General features: G+C 41.3%; 1 protein-coding gene across 2 annotated transcripts in view; it reads right to left on the reverse strand.

Moving 5' to 3' along the window:
* Positions 1-22,095, reverse strand: part of Rasgrf2 (Ras protein specific guanine nucleotide releasing factor 2) — a 221,661-nt gene that overhangs the window by 67,477 nt on the left and 132,089 nt on the right. Inside the window, exons 16-17 of one of the 2 annotated variants that reach the window (XM_028760160.1) lie at positions 17,111-17,215; positions 14,099-14,188 (exon numbers count right to left, since the gene is read on the reverse strand). In XM_028760160.1, coding sequence (XP_028615993.1) covers positions 14,099-14,188; positions 17,111-17,215 — 195 coding nt within the window. Of the gene's footprint in view, positions 1-14,098; positions 14,189-17,110; positions 17,219-22,095 lie in introns of both variants that reach the window. The other variant, XM_028760159.1, reaches the window with a different exon arrangement.

A 22,095-nucleotide genomic window follows, 5' to 3' on the forward strand; every position in this document is an offset into this window, starting at 1 on the left:
TATTCATCAAAGGAAAAATCCACCAAGATGATGTCTCAATTCTGAATATCTATGTTCCAAATGCAAGGGCACCTGCATTCATGATAGAAACATTACTAAAACTTAAATCACATGTTGAGCCCTACACACTAATAGTGCAAGACTTCAACACTCCATTCTCATCAATGTATGGGTCATTGAGACAGAAACTAAACAGAATAATATGAAACTAACAGATGTTATGAATCAAATGGACAAACAGATCTCTACAGAACATTTCATCTAAACACAAAAGAATATACCTTTTTCTCAGCACCTCACAGAACCTTCTCCAAAGTTGACCATATTCTCAGACATAAAGCAAGTCTCAACAGGTACAAGAAAGTTGAAATAGCCCCTGTATCTTATCAGACCACCATAGATTAAAGCTGGACTTCAACCATAAAAGAAAATAGAAAGCCTACAAACCCATGGAAACTGAACAACTCCCTACTCAAATAGCACTTGGTCAAAAAGACGTAAAGAAAGAAATGAAAGTCTTTCTAGAATTCAATGAAAGTGAATGCACAACATACTCAACCTTATAGGACACAAGGAAAGCAGTGATAAGAGGAAAGTTCATAGCACAAATTAACTTCACAAATAAATTAGTGAGATCTCACACTAGCAACTTAACAGCACATCTGCGAGCTTTAGAACAAAAAGAAGCAAACACAACCAAGAGGAGTAAATGGAAGGAAATAATCAAAATCAGGGCTGAAATCAAAGTTAGCAACAAAAAGAACAATACAAAGAATCAGCAAAATGAAGAGCTGTTTCTTCTTTCTTTTGAGAAAATCAACAAGATAGATAAATATTTAGCCAAACTAATTAATGGGCAGAGGGAGAATATCCAAATTAACAAAATCATAAATAAAAGGGGGACATAACAACAGACATCAAAGAAATTCAACGATCATTTGGTCTTATTTCACAAACCTTTACACCACTAAATCAGAAAATCTAAATGAAACAGATGATTTTCTAGACAAATACCAAATACCAAAGTTAAATTAGATCAGGTAAAAAATCTAAATAGGCCTATAACCCCTAAGGAAATAGAAGCAGTCATTAACACCTTCCCCTCAGTAAACCCAGGTCCAGATGGTTTTAGTGAAGAATTCTACCTGACTTTCAAAGAAGAGCTAATACCAGTACTCCTTAAATTATTCCATAAAATAGAGACAGAAGGTACACTGCCAAAGTAATTTTATGAGGCCACAGTTACCCTGATACCTAAACCACACAAAAACTCCACCAAGAAAGAAAATTTCAGACCAATTTTCCTTATGAACATTGATACAAAAATACTCAATAAAACACTTGCAAACTGAATCCAAGGACACATCAAAAACATCATCCACCATGATCAAGTGGACTTCATACCAGAGATGGAGGGATGGGTCAATATATGAAAATCCAACAATGAAATCCACCATAAAAACAAACTGAAAGAAAAAAAAACACATGATCGTCTCATTAGAGGCTAAAAAATTCTTTGACAAAATCCAGCACTGTTTTATGAAAAATGTCTTAGAGAGATTAGGAATATAAGAACATATCTAAACACAGTAAAGGCAACATACAGCAAGCAGATAGCCAATATCAAATTAAATGGATAGAAACTTAAAGCAATTTTACTAAAAATCAAGGACAAGACAAGGTTGTCCACTCTCTCCATATCTATTCAATATAGTACTTGAAGTTCTAGCCAGAGCAATAAAACAACTAAAGGAGATCAAGAGGATATAAATTTAAAAGGAAGAAGTCAAGGTATCACTCTTTGCGGATGATCTGATAGTATACAAAAGCAACCCCAAAAATTCTACCAGGAACTACTACAGCTGCTAAATACCTTCAGCAAAATAGCTGGATATAAATTTAACTCAAAAAAAAAAAATCTTTTGCCCTCCTATATCAACCACACATCCAGTAGAGGGCTGATATCCAAAATATATAAAGAACTCAAGAATTAAGACATCAACAAACAAAATAATTAAAAATGGAGTACAGATCTAAACAGAATTCTTGACAGAGGAATCCCTAATAGCTAAGGAGCGCTTAGAGAAATGTTCAACGTCCTTAGTTGTCAGGGTAATGCAAGTCAAGCAATTATGAGATTCCATCTTACACCTATCAAAATGGCCAAGATAAAAAAAAAAAAAACCTCAAGGGACAGCACATGCTGGAGAGTTTGTGGAGCAAGGGGAACACCTTTCCATTGCTGCCAGGAATACAAATTTGCACAAGCACTTTGGAAATAAATTTGGCAGTTTCTCAGAAAATTCAAAGTAGTTCTACCTCAAGATCCAGGTATGTCACTCCTGAATACACTATATACCCAAAAGATGCTCCATCATAACTCAAGGACATTTGCTCAACAATGTTTATAGTAGATTTATTTATAACAGCCAGAAACTGGAAACAATCTAGATGTCCATCAACTGAAGAATAGATAAAGCAAATGCGGTACATTTCACAATGGGATATTACTCAGCTATTAAAAACAATGACATCAAGAAATATTCAGGCAAATGAATAGAACAGAAAGTGTCATTCTGAGTGAGATTACTCAGACCCAGAAAGACAAACATGGTATATGTACTCACTTATAAGTAGATATTAGTCACAAAGTACAGGATAACCATGCTACAATCCACAGACCCAAAGAAGCTAAGTAACAAGAAAGGCCCAAGGTGTGTGTGGGGGTGCTTGAATATCACTGAGAAGGGGAAATAGATTAGACACTGGGGATGGATGGAGGGGACTGGGTGGGGATGGCAATTGGAGGTATGAGGTGGAGGAGGACTGAAGGAGAGAGTACTAGGAGAGACAACTGGATTGGGGAGGGGGCATCTCTGGGATGAGCCAGGAACCCAAGACAATGGAATCTCCCAAGAATCCATGAGGGTGAACTTAGCTAAGACTCCTAGCATAAGCAGCCTGAACCATAGACCCACTATTTGTCCTAGCTACAAGATATCCAGGGGTAAAAGATGGAGCAGAATTTGTGGGAAGGGCAATCCAATGACAGCTTGAGACCCATGGTGTGAGAGGGAGCCCAGCCCTGACACTACTAATCATATTCTGTATACTTGGAGACAGGAACCTAGCACAACTGTCATCAGAAAGGCTTCACCCAGTAACTGATGGAAACTGATGCAGAGACCCACAGCCAAACATTAAGTGGAGCTTGGAGAATCCTGTGGAAGAGGGGTAGGATATATTGAAGGAGCCCAAAGAGTCAAGGAAACCACAAGAAAACCTACAGAATCAACTAACCTGGGCCTGTAGGGTCTCATAGGGACTGAACTGCCAACCTGGAGCATGCGTGGGATGGACCTAGGCCTCCTGGACATATATAACAGTTTGCAGCTGGATCTTCCCATGAGACTCCTAAAGCAGGACCAGGGGCTTTCTCTGTCTACACTGCCTGCCTTTGGATCTCTTTCCCCTTAATGAGCTGCCTTATCTAGCCTCAATATGAGAAGATGCACCTAGTTTTTCTGCAAGTTGATATGCCAAGGCTTGTTGATATCCATGGGAGGCCTCCCCTCTTCTGAAGAGAAGGGAAGGAGGAGTGGATGGGATTAAGGGAGGTGAGAGGGTAGGACTGGGAGGAGAGGAGGGGTAGGAAGTTGTGATTTGGATGTAAAGTAAATAAACAACTCAATTAATAAATAAAAAACAAACAAAAATCCCAGCATGGAGAGAGGAGGTATGTATGAAGTCCTAACCCTAGCTGAAGAGCTATTGGCACTTGACAGCTGCTGGAAGGGGGAGCATCATTTTGTTTAAGGGTGAAGTCTCCTGGTGGTTTGGCCGTGCTCCAGTGGAAGGCCACACACTCAAAAGTATATGGGCCGCACTGACTGTACAGGATGGGTTTAAAAAAAAAATGGAAGTGAGCATGAGGTTGGGCAGGTGGGGGTGGGGTGAATCTGGAGGAAGAAGGGTGAAATGGTGACTATGATCAAAATGTGTTCCACAAAATATCAAAATAATAAAAATGGAAGTCTTAAATAAGGGAAAATAAAAGGCCTTTTCACTTCGCATTTTGCTTTACAAATGGGGTAACCAGTTGTAGCTAGAGAACACACCGCCATAAAAGGTGCTGAATCCTACAGAGTAAGAATATACAAAGGGGAAATGCAGGATACAGTGAGAGGAAAGATGTATATGAACTAGGACAAAGGTTGGTCTTTGTCAGGAAATGAGATGGTGAGATCCTCTACATAAGGAACACTGTGTTTGGCTAGCATCCGTCCTTACACTTCTTACTGGGTTAGACGCTCAGCCCGCTTCCTGCTATGGCCTGACCAACCAGCAGCAGGAGAACCAGGAGAGGCAGGCAGGTATGCGGTGATTCCTGCCTCTCTGCTTTCATGCCTCCTCCACATTTCGAGCAACATCTCTCCTTTTCGAAGTCCTTGCCTCTAGGAGGCTTCTCAGAAGCACAGGAGGCAGGTGTAGTTGGAAGCCTGAGCTGTGCTTTTCCCACTCTAGACAAGCTGCACTGGGATGTGCTACAGTAAAATATCTACATGATGTTCAGCCTCTGAGTTTGAAATAGAAAATCAACATGTGACTCCTGCCAGCAGTTTCAATTTTAGCTTGAAATACAAACATTGGCAAAGGACCAGATTCTTTGCCTTTCCTGCAGCTTTATTGGTACATATAAGCTATTTTAAAAGGCTGGATGTTCTCACAGATCCTGAAAACATGTCAGGGTAAAAGTGTGGCATTAAGTTAATTGACAGAAATTAATATCTTACTGTAAATGCAATCCTATTCTCAACACAGGCAAAAAAGCTCCCTCTGACTTTCATTGGAACAAGGCCCTGGTTTCTGCTTGTATAAGATCAGACCAACTTCTGACCAGCTAAAGGTCAGCCCCTTGATTGCTAATTTCTCCTGAGCTCCTCTCTCTTCCTCTTCCTCTCCTTCTCCCACCCCCTCTGCTCTCCCCCTTTCCCACACTGCTGAATCTCCCACTGTATAACTCAGGAACCTGCAGAGACGAGAGTTCAGAAGGTGAGCATGTTGTGCACAGGCACAGCCGTGAAAGTGGATATAAGTCACACATCCCAGGTTTCTTGAGCTCCGGCTCTTTTGCAGTTAATAAGGAATTAGTGGCAATATCAAGGCAAGGAGACAGCGATTAGGTCATATGTGTGAATCTCTGTCTCAGCCACTGAGAGCCTGGGCACAGCACTTTGCCACGTCTCAGACTTCAGCATCATATGCCCATGGTACAGCTGACAATGACACATCTCTCAAATCTCTGAGCGTGGGTTGTTGCCCTCTGAAAACAAAAGCTGTCAAGCACAGATGAGAAGTGGGGATAACTCCCTGGAGACAGGCCGGCAAAAGGCACGCAAAAGCTGGGGGGTGGGTCTGATAAAGAGAGTCGGGAATCTACTAAGAAGAACTGAGGGTATCTCAACAAAGCGAAGCTCCAACCATCCCCAACTCCAGCTGTAAGTGATTATAGTAAACCCAAGGTCAACCACTAATGGCCTACAGCCAAGTATGGCCCACAGAGCTGTGTATATAGAGTATGCATTCATTTTCAATGTCTACAAAACCCAGAAGATTTCTCAAAAATATGCAGATTTCTGGCTTTTCTTTAAAAACGAAAACAAAGAGAGAAACAGGTCTGACATCTGTGAAGTTTCCTTCCTATTAGAACAGAGCACAGCAGGAGCTGAGCTGTGGCTGCCCCTGTAAATGTGTTTCAGCTTCCTATCCCCTGGTTAGGCTACCTTCCTGGTCCTAAACAGATGGAATCAAACAGCAATCAACACTGTGAGGCATAGTCAACTTGCTTTTTAGCCTTTTGGAGCAGCATCAGAAAGAATCATCTACATAAAGCATGGGAAATGTCTACACACAGAAAGAGCACTTGGCAATGCATCTCAGCCAGGGAAGAGCCTGGCCAGGCTTCTGTAGTTAGGATGCAGTCTGCTTGGGAGGTGCAGAGAAGACAAATGATCAGCAGCAATGGGTACTATGTGTGGTCAAGCTTGTCCTGTGACCCCCTTTCCAAGAAGAGAATGCAAGGGCCAGCTTCCATGAGCATTCTTAGCTGGTCTGCGGGCTCAGGGTTATGCTCATACCAGTTAAAGAAACAGCTTCCAATTCCACAATTCTGATGCTAGGAGAGTGTATATGTATGTGTTTATCTAAAAATACGACTTGAGATCACGATTCATTTAAGCTTGGTTTGCTAATGCTCTGTGTTTTCCATTAATAGCAGTGATAATGTTTCTCTTTATAACGACACTTTAAAGAATCTAATCTCTTATCCCCTAAATTTCAACCTGCTGTCTTTGATGAAATGAAGAATTCTTAAACATTTGAGAAGAAAATAGAAAATATGTCCTAAATAAGAATACTCTAGCAGAAAACAAAGAGACATTCTAAAGCCATCACTAGGCACACAAAGAAGCATAAATGACAAGGAAGGCCTGCTAGATGCCTTCAGTTCAAACTTTGCAATGAATAGCAGGCCTGTGCTAACGTTAGTGATCTGGTGTGAATGCTAAGGGGACATAAATACGTCTTTGGGGTATGATTTTGTTGGGTGGATCTCGTTGACCAGTTATGTTTATACCATCACTGTAAAAACGTAAGCATCTTCTATACCACCACTCCTGGCCCACTCCCACATCCAGTGAAGACTTGAAGGAGCCTTTGCAGTTTAAGCAGAAGCTGAAACCATCCATGCTTGCTTGCATGTTAGTCCCAGTTGCTTGAAAGGCTAAGGTGGGAAGATCATTGGAGTTCAGGTGCTTGCGTCCCAACAATATAGGAAGGTCCATGTTCTGGTTTCCTTTCTGATTCTGTCATAAAACCACTCTAAGCAAAAGCAACTTAACTGGTGGGTACGTTTATTATTTTGGCGTACAAGCTGGAATAAGTCCATCCTTGAAGAAAATCATGACATGCACTCCAGGCAGGACCCTGTGAAGGAACTCTCCTTGCTGGTCTTCTCTCTGACTCATTTCACGCATGCTCAGCTAGCTTCCTTTATTGTTTAGGACTAGCTACCAGGGACTGACACTGTTCACAGGGATCTGAGTCCTCCAACATCAACAATCAAGACAATCCCTCACTGACACGCCCACAGAGCAACCTGATAAAGACAACTACTGAATTGATACTCTTTTTTTCTAGGTCGTGTCAAGTTGATGATTAATGTTAGCTGTGCCAGTCCTGCTTTAGAAATCAAACACACAAAGAAACAAACAAACAAAATAAAAAAGTTATTGTTGGTTCCAGCAAATGCAATAAAGGAAGAAAATAATTAGAAGCCATGTAGATTATTACACTGGAAGAACTAAAACTGTTATATTCCTCATGGATGAACTGATATGTGAAAAATCCTAAAGAATATATATATATATATATATATATATATATATATATATATATTGTAACTAACTCATAAACCAGTAAATGAAAGAAGATATAAATGAATGAAGTTATTCCAAATTTGTGGACTGAAAGACTGAATATTATTGAAATAGGTACTTCTCCTAAGATTGATTCTTAGAATCAGTAGACTCAGTATAAACATCCCATATACACAGGCTAGACCTAGGCCCCACCCCACATATGTAGCAGATGTGCCACTTGGTCTTCATGCGGGTCCCCCAGCAACTGGAGCAGGGCCTGCCCCTGACTCTGTTGCCTGCCTGTGGATTCTGTTTCCCTAACTGGGATGCCTTGTCTGACCTCTGTGGGAGGAAATGCAGCCAGTCCTGCAGTGAGGTGCCAGGGTGGGTAGGTTGGTACCCAGGGGAGCCTCCCCCTTCTCAGACGTAAAAGGGAGAGAAATGGAGGGAGGGACCGTGTGAGGGAGACTGGAGTCAGGGGTGGAGAGGACTGTGATGAGGATGTAAAATGAATAGATAAACTAATTCATGGAAATAAACATGAAAAATGCTATGGAAAAAAATCCCAACACATAAAAGCTGAAGTTTCAGCTCCAACATGTAATTATCTTGGAATTTATCACATTTGTGCTTACCACAAGAAAAAGCTGGACAGACTAACACTAAGAAATGTTTCTCATACACACCAGAAGACTAAGCTGTAGGACAAATGGCTGCCCCAAGTCTGAAGAGAAGATGTATCTAGAGAGGTAGTCCAAGATCGAGCAGGCCGCTAGAATCATTTAGTGGTAGCACTGAGTGGTCATTTTGCTTCTGACTGGAGTATGAGAATGACTCAGAAATGAACTTGAGGAGACTGAAGGTCACACTGTGAGGTGAACCCCATACTTTTGTGGAATTTACTTCCGGGAACCCCTTGTGTCTTCACAGTAGAGACAGGAGCAAGATCTCTTCATGGTTCTTGTAGGGAGAGGAGAGGAGCAACTTGGAATCTGCCCAGCACCTTTACTTAACAAAGGCATTCTTTTAAAGGAAAAAGACATGCCAGAGACTCATCATCTTCAGGAAGCCACTCTTCCTGTTCTGGTGCTTTCTGTTTTACCTCCAGGGAAAGGGAAATCCACAGGGATCAGGAGTCTACGGGAGGAAAGGCTGCTGCCATGGAAGTATGGGGCAGGCAGGGATGAAGCTGTTCTGCAGAGAAACCACAACTCTAAGACTGAGTCCTTAAAGCCCTACTTTCTACTGGGAGGCACAGAAGCCTCCTCTCCAGCATCTCACCTCACATCACAAGAGATCTTGTTGGTGGCTGTGGGTCATGGTAGGAGGGCTGTAAGACACAGGGAAGACTGCAGCCAAGAGGGCAAACACAAAGAAGAAACTGAAGCCTGTGTTCTCTCTAAGTACAGGATACTCCAAACACAAACTGAGTTGCAACCTCAGTAACACAAACCCCCACGCTAGGATACCTTTATCACTATCCTCTCTGTCAATGAGAAATTACAAGGTTTACTAAAAGACAGTTTGAGGGGTCACATTAGTTTGCTCAGGCTGCTGTAATAAAATACCTAAGGGTGCAATGTAAACAAAAGGAAATAACTTTCTTACAGTTCTGGAAATCAGATGTCAAACATGTCTTATTGCTAGGTTTAGGTGCATCTGAGATACTTACCTTGACTTCTATCTAAGGGGCCACCACTTTGCTTTGGCATCATGGGGTCAACTCTCTGGGTATGTTTAGGTCCTAAACACCTTATCTTTTAAAGCACTAGTCACACTGGATTAGACCCACAACATAAGCCATTTAACTGCATTAAATCTTTGAAAACTTTTAACCAAATTGTTTATGAACTTGGAATATAATACAGTACATAGCAGGCAGAAAGCCCCAGAAAGAGACTCGGCCACACTCGGGGAATTTAACTATGGTCCATGCGGTAGGAAGGTTAATGGGAAGTAGGCACCTGTGCAATCAGTTAGGAGGTACTGTAAGCAGAAAGGAGGTACTTCTTGAAGAAATCAGGAAGAAATGCTAGAGAGAGAGAATGGCTCACTGAATTCACAGTAGTACCGAGCCCAATGATAGCCAACAGAAATCTCCAAACAGAAATGGATTAATTTATAGAATTATATGTCCAGAATGGATTGATTTATAGAAACAGGAAAGAGACTGCTGATGGGTACAAGCACTGATGGAAAATTTCTGAAATTTATTGTAGTGATGGCTGCACCAATCTGAGAATATACTAAAATTAATTGATTTTCACATTTGATATACTACAATTATTTGTATGTGCATCTGTGTGTGTGCATATGGTAGTGCACATGACGGCAAACGTATGCAAGTGTCACAGCACACATGTGAGCTCTGAGAACAACTTTCAGAAGTCTGTTCTCTTCCACCATGTGTTTTCCAGGAATCCAACTCAGATCATCAGGCTTGGCGGTGACAGCCGCTACCCACTGAGCTATATTGCCACCTTGAGGTTATATATTTTAAGTAAGTGAGTTGTACATTTATGAGTTACAGTTCATTAAGTGTGTTATAAAAAATACACAGCAGCTTGTATTACCTTCAGATTAAGAACAGTTTCTTCTGGTGAAGGGCTTTAGGCAACCTACCAGATTATAAATATTAAGGAATGTGAGAATTTAAAATTCCAACTCAGATATCATCAAAATCAACTATGTGTTCTGTGTAAGAAAAGCAACAGATAAAGTAGAATTGTATCCAAGGTTTAGAAAGAAGTAGCTAAGTTTTTATCTATACGTCACTACAAATAATATGATCATAGAATTTTAAATGGGGAAAGGATTCAGACATATTAGTTCAATGACCTCACACCTGGGACAGTCTGGGACCAGGTATTAGTAATTTTAAAAACTTCTCCAAACCCAGTTACACAAACTCAGATCTACTGCCTCAGGGGTACACAGATAAGAAAACAAAATACAAACCATCTGCATTCTAAGTACTAGCTAATTGCCAGTAAAGGGTCCACTATTTCCGACGCAACTGTGTGTGCCACTAATGTCCCTACAAATGCACTCAACCATTCCTCTAACGTACTAACTTCCTTTGGCTTGCACAGATCTGCCCACAGATACTCAAGAGCTCATTGTAATACCTCTGTGACCGTTCTTGCCACTCCCAGAAAAAACAACCCACTTTCCATGCTTCACTTGAGGTCATGTGATAACAGTTTCCGGTTCGGGTTTGTTATAGGCAACACAATGTGCCTTGCTGCGTGTAGTCTTTGTATTTGACTTCTGTTCATGTCTTAACTATTTCCCAGCTCCACCCACAGGTTCCCTGTATCAGCACCATCTGAAATGTATGCATCTTAATTTGTGCTTCATACAGAGCTCTAACGTTTGAGCAAGTGCCTCGAAGTAACACTCTAGCCCACGTGACAACACACAAGGAGCCCATCACGCATCCCACATCTCAAGCTTATACAGAGTTAAAGCAGTACCACAGCGTCCAGCACTGTGGGAGGCCGACTCTGAACAATCTGACACTATAGAAAGTGATTATACACATTATTCTCTCTGGGCTCCGCAGTCAGATAATCCAACTAATTTCCACAGGAGTCTGAATGTTGGGCCACCTGTTTTGAGTTTATAGCCATTTTTCATTATATCATCTAACTTTGGATTAATTTAGAAGAAACATGGGTGAGGACTGACTGCAGGTCACCAGTCCAACCTCCAGCCCACAGTATGGATTTCCTGTAACTGTCTTTACAGTTACAGATGGGTAGTGCCTGGAAAAGCAAATAGCATGATATGGGGGGGGGGACTGGCAGGCCCCCACAATCCCTTTTGATGGAACACTCCCAATTAGTTAAGGATCCGTCATAAGGCTCCTCCTCCCCAATAGCACTACTGTGAGGATCAAGCTTTTATCACATTTTTAGGGGACCCGACTCATATTCAAACCATAGTCTACTGAAAAGCAAATTCACAGGGAAGGCCAAAAAGCTTAAACTTCAGGGCCTCTTTATTTTAAAAGCCTTGGAAGGTACATCAAAGATCTGTCTTCGTAGGTTGTTTTTGTTTTTGTTTTTGTTTTTGTTTTTGTTTTTGTTTTTGTTTTTAACGGGATCTCACTGTGTAGCCCTGGACCTCTCTATGTATACCAGGATACTCTGAAACTCACAGAGATTCATCTACTTCTGAATCCTGAGAGCTGGGATCAAAGGCGTATGCTACCACATCTGGCCTTAAATGTTTTTATCTGGACATCTGAATGCTTTTTCTTGACTGGGTCTTCTCAGGTTATATAACCATCAGGCACACCCACAAAATCTGGACCCATCTCTGACTAGGTCTAATAGAAGCTGGAGATCCTTGATGGTTGTCCTATTTATGAGTCAAGATAGTGAGGAAAACTCTTCAGCCACATCAGTACCAACTAGACAACATCTTAGGAACCAACCACATGCTCAGCTCAGAGAGGTGTGTATCCAGAACAGTGAAGCCAAGCACAGCTGACTCTCATGGGGAGCCACTTGCCGGGCTGCCTTATAGTGACACAGATCATTTCCCCAGACATCTGGAGAAACAAACTCTTCCATCCTAGAAAAGATAGAAAAGATAACAACATCCTACAACCTAAAACAGCACAGCACCAAGGATGTAAGGCAGCTACAGGGTCTTCTGATTGTGAACTGAGTCTAAATTATTGCACATAAGAGGAACCAGTCACTGGGATGGATTCATGAAGCTAACGAACATTCCTTGATCATTTGAGTAGTATTGACAATACTACTCAAGCTATTGAGGATATTGCCATATATAGACAAAAAATTCCTGCCTCTGTGATTTTATATCTATTGAAGAAGTAAATAATAAGCAAGAAAAATGTACGGAGAGTGAAATAGTGGTAAATGTTGATGAAAAATACAGAAAAGACAGCGTATGTGGGTCGTTTAATCAGGAAGCTTGGCCTGATAATACTCCTGCGGTAAATGTGGGTCTTTGCCAGTGCAGCCTGATAAACAGAGAGAAGAAATGGGGAAGCAGAGTGCTGCAGGCCCAACGATGCAGCCATGTCCACAGAAGGCTACAAACATCTCCTGAAAGGTTCCCACATTCTCCAAGAGAAGCCAATGTGAATTCCAAGCGTGGGGAGGTGAGGTCTGCAGTCTCTGCATGAGAAGGGTGGACTCAGACAAGCCAAGAGAGCGGGGTATGGAAGGAAAAGATAATCTCCTCTAAGGACAGGGCAAATGCCATGTTCTAAAAACATTAATAAATGAACGTGAAAATGCAAACATAAAACCAAAATAGGCTTTTCCAGTGCACATGGAAATTGGGCAGGCTTGTCAGGATTTGATCATTACAGACTGGTGACGTTTAAAGAGTATTTGAGACAAAGAGCACCCCTTGACACATCCTAGGACATGCATGCTGAAACACTGAAGGTGGCGAGTCTCTAAGCTCTCCATTTACATGAGAGGCAGAGAATAATCTCCCACCCTCCATCTACATTGTATAATGAACGTATCTCTCTGTTCATCGATTTAGAACCAACCCACAAAGATATTTTCTGCTAGCTACTTTATACAGGTAGGCTCATAGGCCCTGGTAAGAGAGCCCGTTATGGTCAGTGGCAGAGTTAATAAAGTAGTTCTGTCCCCATGACATAGTTATACACTGGCTCTGCAAATCCTGGTTAGAATTACTGGTGAAATCACACAGACACAGCAACGGGTCTACATAAAGCAACTGCAGATTTAGTTTAGCATCATGTCCTCTGCCTGTGAAGGAAAGGACATAGATAACAAACATAATTTTCACCTATTAAAGCACTAGTGTTTCATTTTTATTATATTTTCTTTGCCCCAAAAACTGAGCGCACAACCATTCAGAAGGAATCGTGAAGCAAATATAAATGAGCAACCAGGTAGCTTGAGGCTCCCCACTCTCCATGTCCCCCTACATCTTGCATGTGCTTTAGACTCTGGGGTGAAAAGGAAACATGTCTTTGCCATGTGGCACAGAGGCTGAAGAACAGCATAAAACAACACAGGGATAGTGACATGTCCTCTCAGACACAGATCAGACATATGACACTCACCTGATGGTGCTTGTTTAGCTGCTTATTTTTATTTGATGTCTTTAGGGCATGACATGTGTGTGCCCGCTTGTGTTTGTGTGTGTGTGTGTGTGTATGTGTTCGTGTGCACGAGTGTGGTGTGTCTGCATTCGTGTGTGTGTGTGTGCATGTGTGTGTGAGTGTGTGTGTTTTGGAGTGATAAAACCAAGCTAATTGATATCTCTATTATTTACTTTTTGAGATAAGGACTTTTAAAATACACTCTCTGGATCTTTAGTACTAATTTATTATTATTTTATCATTATTATTATTAACTATGGTCACCAGACTGTACAGTAGTTCCCCAGAGATTATCATCCAATGTAACTGAACCTTTGTACTATGCACCTGGTGTCTTCTAAGACTCCTCAGGCCTTACCCCTGTCCCTTGTCCCCTCTATTCTGCTTTCTGATTCCATTCTTAGATTCCAAACATAAGTGACATCATGCAACATTTAGTTTATGTGCCCAACTTGTTTCCTTTAGTAGAAGGTTCTTCAGGTTCATCTCCCAGCACTGTGAATGACTGGGTTTCCATCAAGACCCGGACAGTCAAAGACCATTAGTCAAGACTCACCTGGTGGACTCCCATGTCCTGCTGCAGCTGTGGCGATCGCAAAAGCAGAAGCGGGTGACACAGAGCAGTGGGCACTGTCAGCTGCTTGTCCTGGTTATTTAAAAGAGAAAGAAATGGGATGGAATGATGAGGAATAGCAATGAGATTCTGTGGTGAATAATCTCATTTTAACACCTGTATTGGATGAATGATTGGGCCCCAGCCAGGCCCATGCTATCCTTGTAATTAGGCAAATAATAAGATTATACACCAGCAATTCCATTCTAGGCCTACAACAAACTAAAATACACATCCGTGCAAAAACTTGTACATATTCACAGCAGCAGCATTCACTGTAGCCAAAAACTAGAAACTATCCAATGCCCACCCACTGATAAATACGTTTGAAAAAGATAATATTCCATCATAGAAAGGAATGAAGTTCTGACACATACAATAAAATGGATGAAGCATTCGCTAGATGGAAAGGCCAGTTTTAAAGGTCCCCCACCGGATGATTCTCTAAACGTCTAGACTGGGTGAATCCAAACACACAGATCATGGATTAGTGGTTATGGGGGAGGCAGAAGTCAGAGAGTTTCTTAATGACTAAAAGATTTTCACAATGAAAATGTCCTAAAATTAAGCCATGGTCATGGTTGCCTGGCCTTTTGAGTATATAAAATCCAACAAACTGCATATTTCATAAAGAAAAATTTTGTGGTAAGTGAATTATATTGCAACATAAAACTATTTTAAGAAGACTCTACATCATGTTTTCTGTACAATCTATCAGTTCAATGCCTGAATGTTGTTAAATGTGTGTGAGGTCTTCAGTTTGATCCCATGCCACAGGAAGGATGAATTAAGTGTAGCCTATTTAAAACTGAAAGGTTTATGGCTGTGGGTGTCACAGTGGGTGAAACGCTTGCTGCAAAAGCATGACGAACTGAGTTAGGACCTCTAGCACCCACTCAAGAACACCAGCCTGGCAGAACACACCTACAATCCCAGCACTGGGACACACAGAGCCCCAGAACTACCTGGTCCTCTGGTCTATCAAATTAGTGCATTTCAGGTTCAGTGAGAGGCCCTAGTTCAAAACAGAAGGTGCAGAGGGACAGAGAAAGACATCCAATATCCATCTTTAGCCTCTGCACATGCACGAATAGGTACATGCACACACACACAGACACACACACACATACACACACACTTTCTCAAGGCTGCTTACTGCCACCTTGTTAATCTGAATCAGATTATTGAATTTAGGTTCAATCCCCAGTGCCACTATGGTGGAAGGACAGAGCCAACTCCCATAGGTTGTCATCTAAATGGGTCGCCCATATGCATGCTATGGCACATATACACACCCTCCTCAGTAAATAAGTGAGTGCAGTGTGAAGTATTTAATTGTTTGAATTGAAAGCAGAGACAACGAGCAGTCTCTGCAGCAGCTTCCATGTCTCAGACTGTACTAGTTACATAGCATTCCCTAATGCTGTAGCCAGACGGCACTCTTTTCTCTCAGGCTTTTAGAGAAAACAGCATGCTCTGATTCTGATCTGAAATGCACTGAGTAGCTTGCTTCTGAATTTTAATATTCATGCTATAAATAAATAAGTAAATACATGGATAATAAATAAGATGAATGGATAAGTAATTGGTATATATACAACAGATGACTATTAAACAAAGCTCTAATAATGACAGGGTGAACAGTCTTTAACACTCTCCAGGCTTCTGTAGGCTCTGATCACATTCTCTTCCAGGTGACAATGAACCCAAGGAAGGCCACCGTGACACTTACCAAGTGAAGTGTCAGGTCCTGTATTGATCAGGGCATTAGGAACATCAGAGAGATGTATCTGATTCCATGGCAGTCATGTGACAAGATAGGAAAGCCTAGTGGGCTTGGACTACCCAAATGGCAAGGCGATTGGTAACTGGCCAGGAGTCTGACTTAAGGACCGCGATCTGCTCAGAGCATGCATACCCAATACTCTTCCTGCTGCTCTCCCTGCCAAGGCTGATGGTGACAGCTTCTACAGAGAGGATGGGGCCACAGAGGCAGTGACCTCTTGGAGACATGGCCTTTCGTCTTTTGCTAACATGCCGTAGCTGAAGCCTGAGAGTACGGGACAAAAACAACCTCTCTACTTGGCTTGGGTTCCTTGGAGTGAATCTGGTTCCATAATTTTCTCTTCTGACTTGAAATAATCAGTGTTGGAAGGGGTCATGGAAAGGAGACATTTCAAAACAACTCTTATTTGAATATTTATTTGAGCAGTAAGGACAGAAAATAGGAGGTAAAGTATTTCTGCTTTTTGAGCAGTCTCTCTCCCAATTAGCAGATATTTGTTGTGTTTCAAAACAAACTATGGAATCATATAGCATAATTCTTACAACTGTACCCTGAAAATATATACCAGGTTCTACCACTAATAATAATTATAGGGTCCCATTAAACTGAACGTTATTTTATACAAAATAAGAATTACTAATATGGTTTTCCCAAGCCTACTCATACAGCTTACACTGGGACTCAGGGTAGGGATGCTGATCATCAACTAACCATTGCCAAGATGGACATTTTATTCTCTTTCTCTACACAGAACACACCACAATGCCAGAATCAGCAATATTATCCAGACTAAAATTAGGCTTCCTGATCATGGATAGTTCTACTTCTTCGACCTATATGTTACTGAGGTAATATTAGATATAATATTACCTAATGTAATATTAATTATAAAGATTAATTCATTTTGTGAGTTTTGCTATTGTTAGTTAGTTGTTTGTTTTTTTAGAAACATTTAGGGGTAGAAAAAAAGCGGAGATGGCCTAGCAGAATGTCAGGTGGGCCCCAGTGGTCTTTAGGTGAGCCTAGAACAGATTTGGAGACTAGGTTGTAGGAAGATTAGCAAATCTTTGTAACTAATATTACATTAGGTAATATTATAACCAAGCAGCACACCAATCTAGAAGCCCAAGATGACTTTTCTATTTCTAAATCCCTGTCTGAGCTCTTACCTCCAGGCTGGCGATACCTCAGGTTCCGGGGAGTCGAGGGGGATTTACAAGGTGACATGTCTGCAGAGTCTCCCGCTTTGTCAGCTGGTGCAGACTCCAGGACAGCTGCTGGAAAATACAGGATGTTACGCAGGCCAAGAATACCTTGACACAATCAGGCATAGAAATGTACATTTCTCCATCCATCACAAACATTTCATATTGGCTTACATGTTTAAAATGCTTTTCTGTAAAATCAAGTCATTCTTCTCAACAGAACATTAAGAAAATAACTGTTAAGAACATAATCGTCACTACCCAGGCTAACGTTCCACTGATCACGTCCAACCTGCGGGCTAACCTTGGCTCGACCCTCTGATCAGGCAACAAGAGGTTAAAAAGAACAGAAAGTATGGTGTGGGTCCCCTGCCTTCCAGAATGGCTTTTCTTGAGACAGAAAAAATGAACTTTTTCAGATTAGAAAATAAATTGGAATCAAAGCTAGGATGTCTTCTTTGCCTTGGATGTCTGCTAAGGCAGCCAAAACTTGATCTCTAATCCTATGTCCCAGGAAGCTCAGAGAAGGTTCTTCAGGATCTCTCCCACATGGTAGCATTTTAGGTAGGTATTGTTGAAGTTAGGCAAGAGCTTGGCCTCTAAGCTACATCTCTTTCTTCCCTGAGCTGTAGAAAGTTTATGGTGATGTGAATCTTGGGGTGACAGCTGATACCCCAGAATGAAAGATGTGCCTTTCTGAGACTGCAGTCAGGGCTACAGAGATGATGCTTCTAAATTCCTTCCCCTGGTTTCTTATGCAGGTAAAACAATAACATGTATATTATTCCAAAAGAAAGTAGAACCAAAACCTAATATATGTCCCATAGGTCCTCCTTTGTTTTCTAATCAGGTCTTTAATTGACTCACAGTGATTAAATTTTAGTGCCATTTCGACTAATATATTGTCCTGGTCAATTAAGCTACTTCCCTTGTCACACCATTCAAGGTTTTACTCAACAAAAAGTAAAGCGTTAAAGAAAACATAATGATTTCATGTAAAGCTATTTTTAAACTTCCATATTATTTGCTCCCTTAGAATTATGGCCACAATTTTAATCTTTTGAAACGCAACAGAGAAAGGAAGTGCTTAGAATCTTTTCCTGAATGACATAATTACAGTAAAGCTGGAAAGATGCATACAAAAAGAAAAAAGAAAACCAGTGCTTAGCTGTTCGTTTTATTATTTTCTAAATAGCTCCTTCAGCGTTCAGTAATGGGAAGCATCTGTGGTGGAAGAAGAACAGAATACCAAGTACAAATCCTTGGTTCAGTCCAAGCACACATTCATTCATCTGAGGGAGGAGGAAGCCTTTAGTCAACAATAACAAAATAAATTTTTTTAGTTATTGTATTGACTGAGGGATCTGAGTAAGACCTCAATGTCCTGAAAGATCAGGAACACAAAGGATAACTGTAAGGTAACACAGAAGAAGCCTACAGAAGAAGCCCTGTCATCCTGGTAGAGTAGGCAAGCACTTCTCTCTGGCTTGCTCACTCCCAACCAAGCACTATGCAAACAGCTTTGCCTACAGGACAAGTGGGCAGATGTGGGCTCAAAACAAATGCTAAAATCAGGAGCACGTTCAGCCTCCAGGCAGGCAATCTTCAAACTCAGAACAGGGAAACAGACTCTGGTGCTGTGGGCCGTACAACCACACTTGGGTGGGTGAATTGCATAATCATGGTCTGTGTGAACTCGGTTAGGTAAGAACAGCGGCTGTGCTGGCAGCCACTGGGCTCTCCGTTCCTGCCTGGCTTGCCATTGAGTTGATTTTCATTGAGAACCCATCACTGATAAATTTCTAACTGTTTAGTTTTTTAGAAACATTTGGGGGAAGAAAACAGCAGGGACAGTCCTAGCAGAAGGACGGGAGGGCTCTGGTGGCCATTAGATGAGCCTACACTAGATTTGGAGTCTAGGTTGCAGAAAGATTAAATTGCATTAATTATCTCTAAAAAATTATTGCCCTGTTTATTTTGAGGGATATTTTCTATTTCTCTTCTTTTTATCCATGCCATTTAAAGTTTGCTTGAACTATTACAAAATGGCCTTACCATTGTAGTGACAATGAGAATAGGCAACAGTCATCAGTGTTTGAATGAGCTTACCCTAACTGGGTGGCAGTCAGAGCGACCTATGCTCTTTGTGGACAAAGCTGGTATTACACAGTGAGATTTTATGAGGCTGGATTCTGAAGTGCAATGCAAAAAAAAAAAAAAATGTAGCAGCTCTTGGCACTGGACTTTTATTCAAGTTTGCCAGATGTTTTGACTCTTAATGTTATGCAAAGCACATGCAAACATATTTCAAATTAAAGATTAGTCTGAGCCTTCCATTTCCCTGCCTTTTTGGAAATTTTCAGGGCTGGACAGCAAGGGGAATGGAGCAGCACCCATGACTTACACAGATGTCACATATATCTGTGCACACTCACACAAGCATGCATCTCCTTGCACACACACGCTCTAAATCATCAGGCTGATGCCTCAGTGTTCAGCCATATCTCCCATAAAGGTATTCATGACCAACATTGCCTATACACCAATGCAGAATAAAAACTGAGTCTATGGTGGATCCATCTTATCTATTCAGAAGAATGCCCACAAAACCACTATGACAGCAGTTTTAATTCTAAGTTTTACTGTGGGATCCTTTTATCAAGCCCCAGTAGCCAGGAAAGATGAGCCTGCTGAGACAAGCTGTCCTCAGCTTTCAACATGAGCCACATAATTGCTCTCCTGTCTGCCTCCATTCTGTCAAATAAAAATCTCAGAAGTGAAGTCAAGGATTCCAGGGCTCAGAGGACCACACAGAAGACCATACAACCTCCATCCTCATGTAAGTTTCCACCCTTCCCCCCATCGCCTGATTTCTTTACCTATTTTATGTCTAATCCAGATGAGTCTGGTCATGAGTCTGTTTGACTACTATCTTAAATGCTTTTAGGGATAATTGGGAAATAAATATGTAAAGACATTGGAAGCAGCTACAGAAAGGAGAAGGGAATAGAAATGTAAGGAAGCTCTTAGTATCAGGCTGCAAAGAGCTAACGGGGCTATGTTAGCAGACAGCTATGCCTGGAAAGCCCAGGAAGCAGAGGTACGGGCATTTCTAGAGTACAGCCTTACCTCAGCCAGCTCACTAACCACACACCTTGGACTTTCTGCCCTACTCATAAGGGGAGGCTAAAAGAAAACTAAAAATGCAAAATAGTTCTTCTAATCTATTAGCACCCAGAGATCCCAACTCTTAGAACAAACTCTAAATCATTTGTCTGAGGCAAACCCAGTAGAGTAATTCTGCCTTCACTTTAGCTAATCCTGTACTGTGAGAACGAACACCTTTAGTCTCAGGTCCTCTCCATCTGCCAGCCTCAGGGTATACCCAGTCAAGGCTTTGATGCAACTAGGGAGCCTTACCCAGATTCTTCTCATTTTTCAGAATCTCTTCATGCTATGGTTTCAATCTACCCCTACGTTGGAAGATTAAGCTTAGCCCAACTGTGCTGAGAGTTAGGATCTTTAAGGATGACTAAGTCACAAACGCTCTACCCTCATACAAATACCATGCTATCTGCCAAAAGTAGGTTCTCTCCTCTGACTCCTCCCCTTGCTTAAGTGAGGCTTTCTACACTTCTATCACTCTCACAGAAAAAAAAAGTTCATCTCTGGGACATCTTGTATTCTGGAAGTTCTGAAAGACAAACTTCTGTTGATTATGAATTACATAGTTTTAGACAGCATAGCAGCTACAAACAGATTGGACCCTAAATCTAACTGTCTTCTAATTTTATTGCTCCAAGAGGAAGAAAAAACCTGTTCACCTGTAACCTATGCTAAACAGTGTTCTAAGCATTCTAGACCTGTGCACTCCAAGGCTACAGTTTGAAGATCAGAACTAAAGAAGGCAGTGAGCAAATTCTATGTATGTGCTCATATGTATGCATGTATGTGCTCTTATGTGTATGTGTATGCTCTCATATGTATGCTTATATGTATGTGCTTATGTGTATACATGTATGTGCTCTTATGTATGTGTGCTCTTGTGGGAGCACATGTGTGCTCATGTGTGCACATGTGTGTGCTTGTGTGTATGTACTCATGTGAACATATGTGTCTGTGCTCATATGTGTGCATGTGTACACTCGTATGTATGTATGTGTGTGCTCTTGTATATGTGTTCTTGTGTGTATGCTCATGTGTGTTTGCTTGTGTCTATGTATTCATGGATGTGCATGTGTGTGCTATTATGTGTATTCTTGGGTGTGTTCATGTTGTACATATGTGTATATGCTTGTGTATGCATATGTGTGCTTATGTGTGTATATATGTTTGTGCATCTGTATATGTGTACTTGTATGTGTGGGTGTTACATGTGCTTCTCAGGAGAACTGAGATCAGGATTTTGAAGAGATATTTGAATTCATGTTCCTTGCACTTTTCTTAAAAATTAAGGAAATCCTTTTACATACAACATAGTTGAGCCTTAAGGCCACTAAGGTAAGTGGAGTAAGTCAGCCACAAAAGGCCAAACATGCTCTAATTTCACTTCAGTAGATTTATGTAACGGAAAATAGAATGGTGCTTGCCAGAGCTGAAGGAAGGGAGGAATGAGGCTTTGCTCAACAGTTGGGTTATCCTGTTTGCTGTGAATGCTTTTGATTGCTCAACTTTCTTATCATTAAAATACCATCGTGATATAAGAACAGAGGGAAAGAGAAACCGTTAGACTTTTGTTTTCATCTGAGTCAATGTTTGGGTGCCTTAGGGAAACTAGGAAGTCCTGCTTACGGGACTGCTCACGGTGTCAGACAGGTAAGGGCTGTTCGTGTTCAGGAAGGACAATCACTCTAAGGAGCTCTTGCTAATCCCTACACATACAGTTTCCATCCTCCCTCTAAGGCACCAGGCTCTCTTGGCTCATATTAAAGACAGACAGTCCCTCGTCA

The sequence above is a fragment of the Grammomys surdaster genome, unplaced genomic scaffold (assembly GCF_004785775.1).
Source record: "Grammomys surdaster isolate TR1022 unplaced genomic scaffold, NIH_TR_1.0 126391, whole genome shotgun sequence".
Lineage (NCBI taxonomy): Eukaryota > Metazoa > Chordata > Mammalia > Rodentia > Muridae > Grammomys > Grammomys surdaster.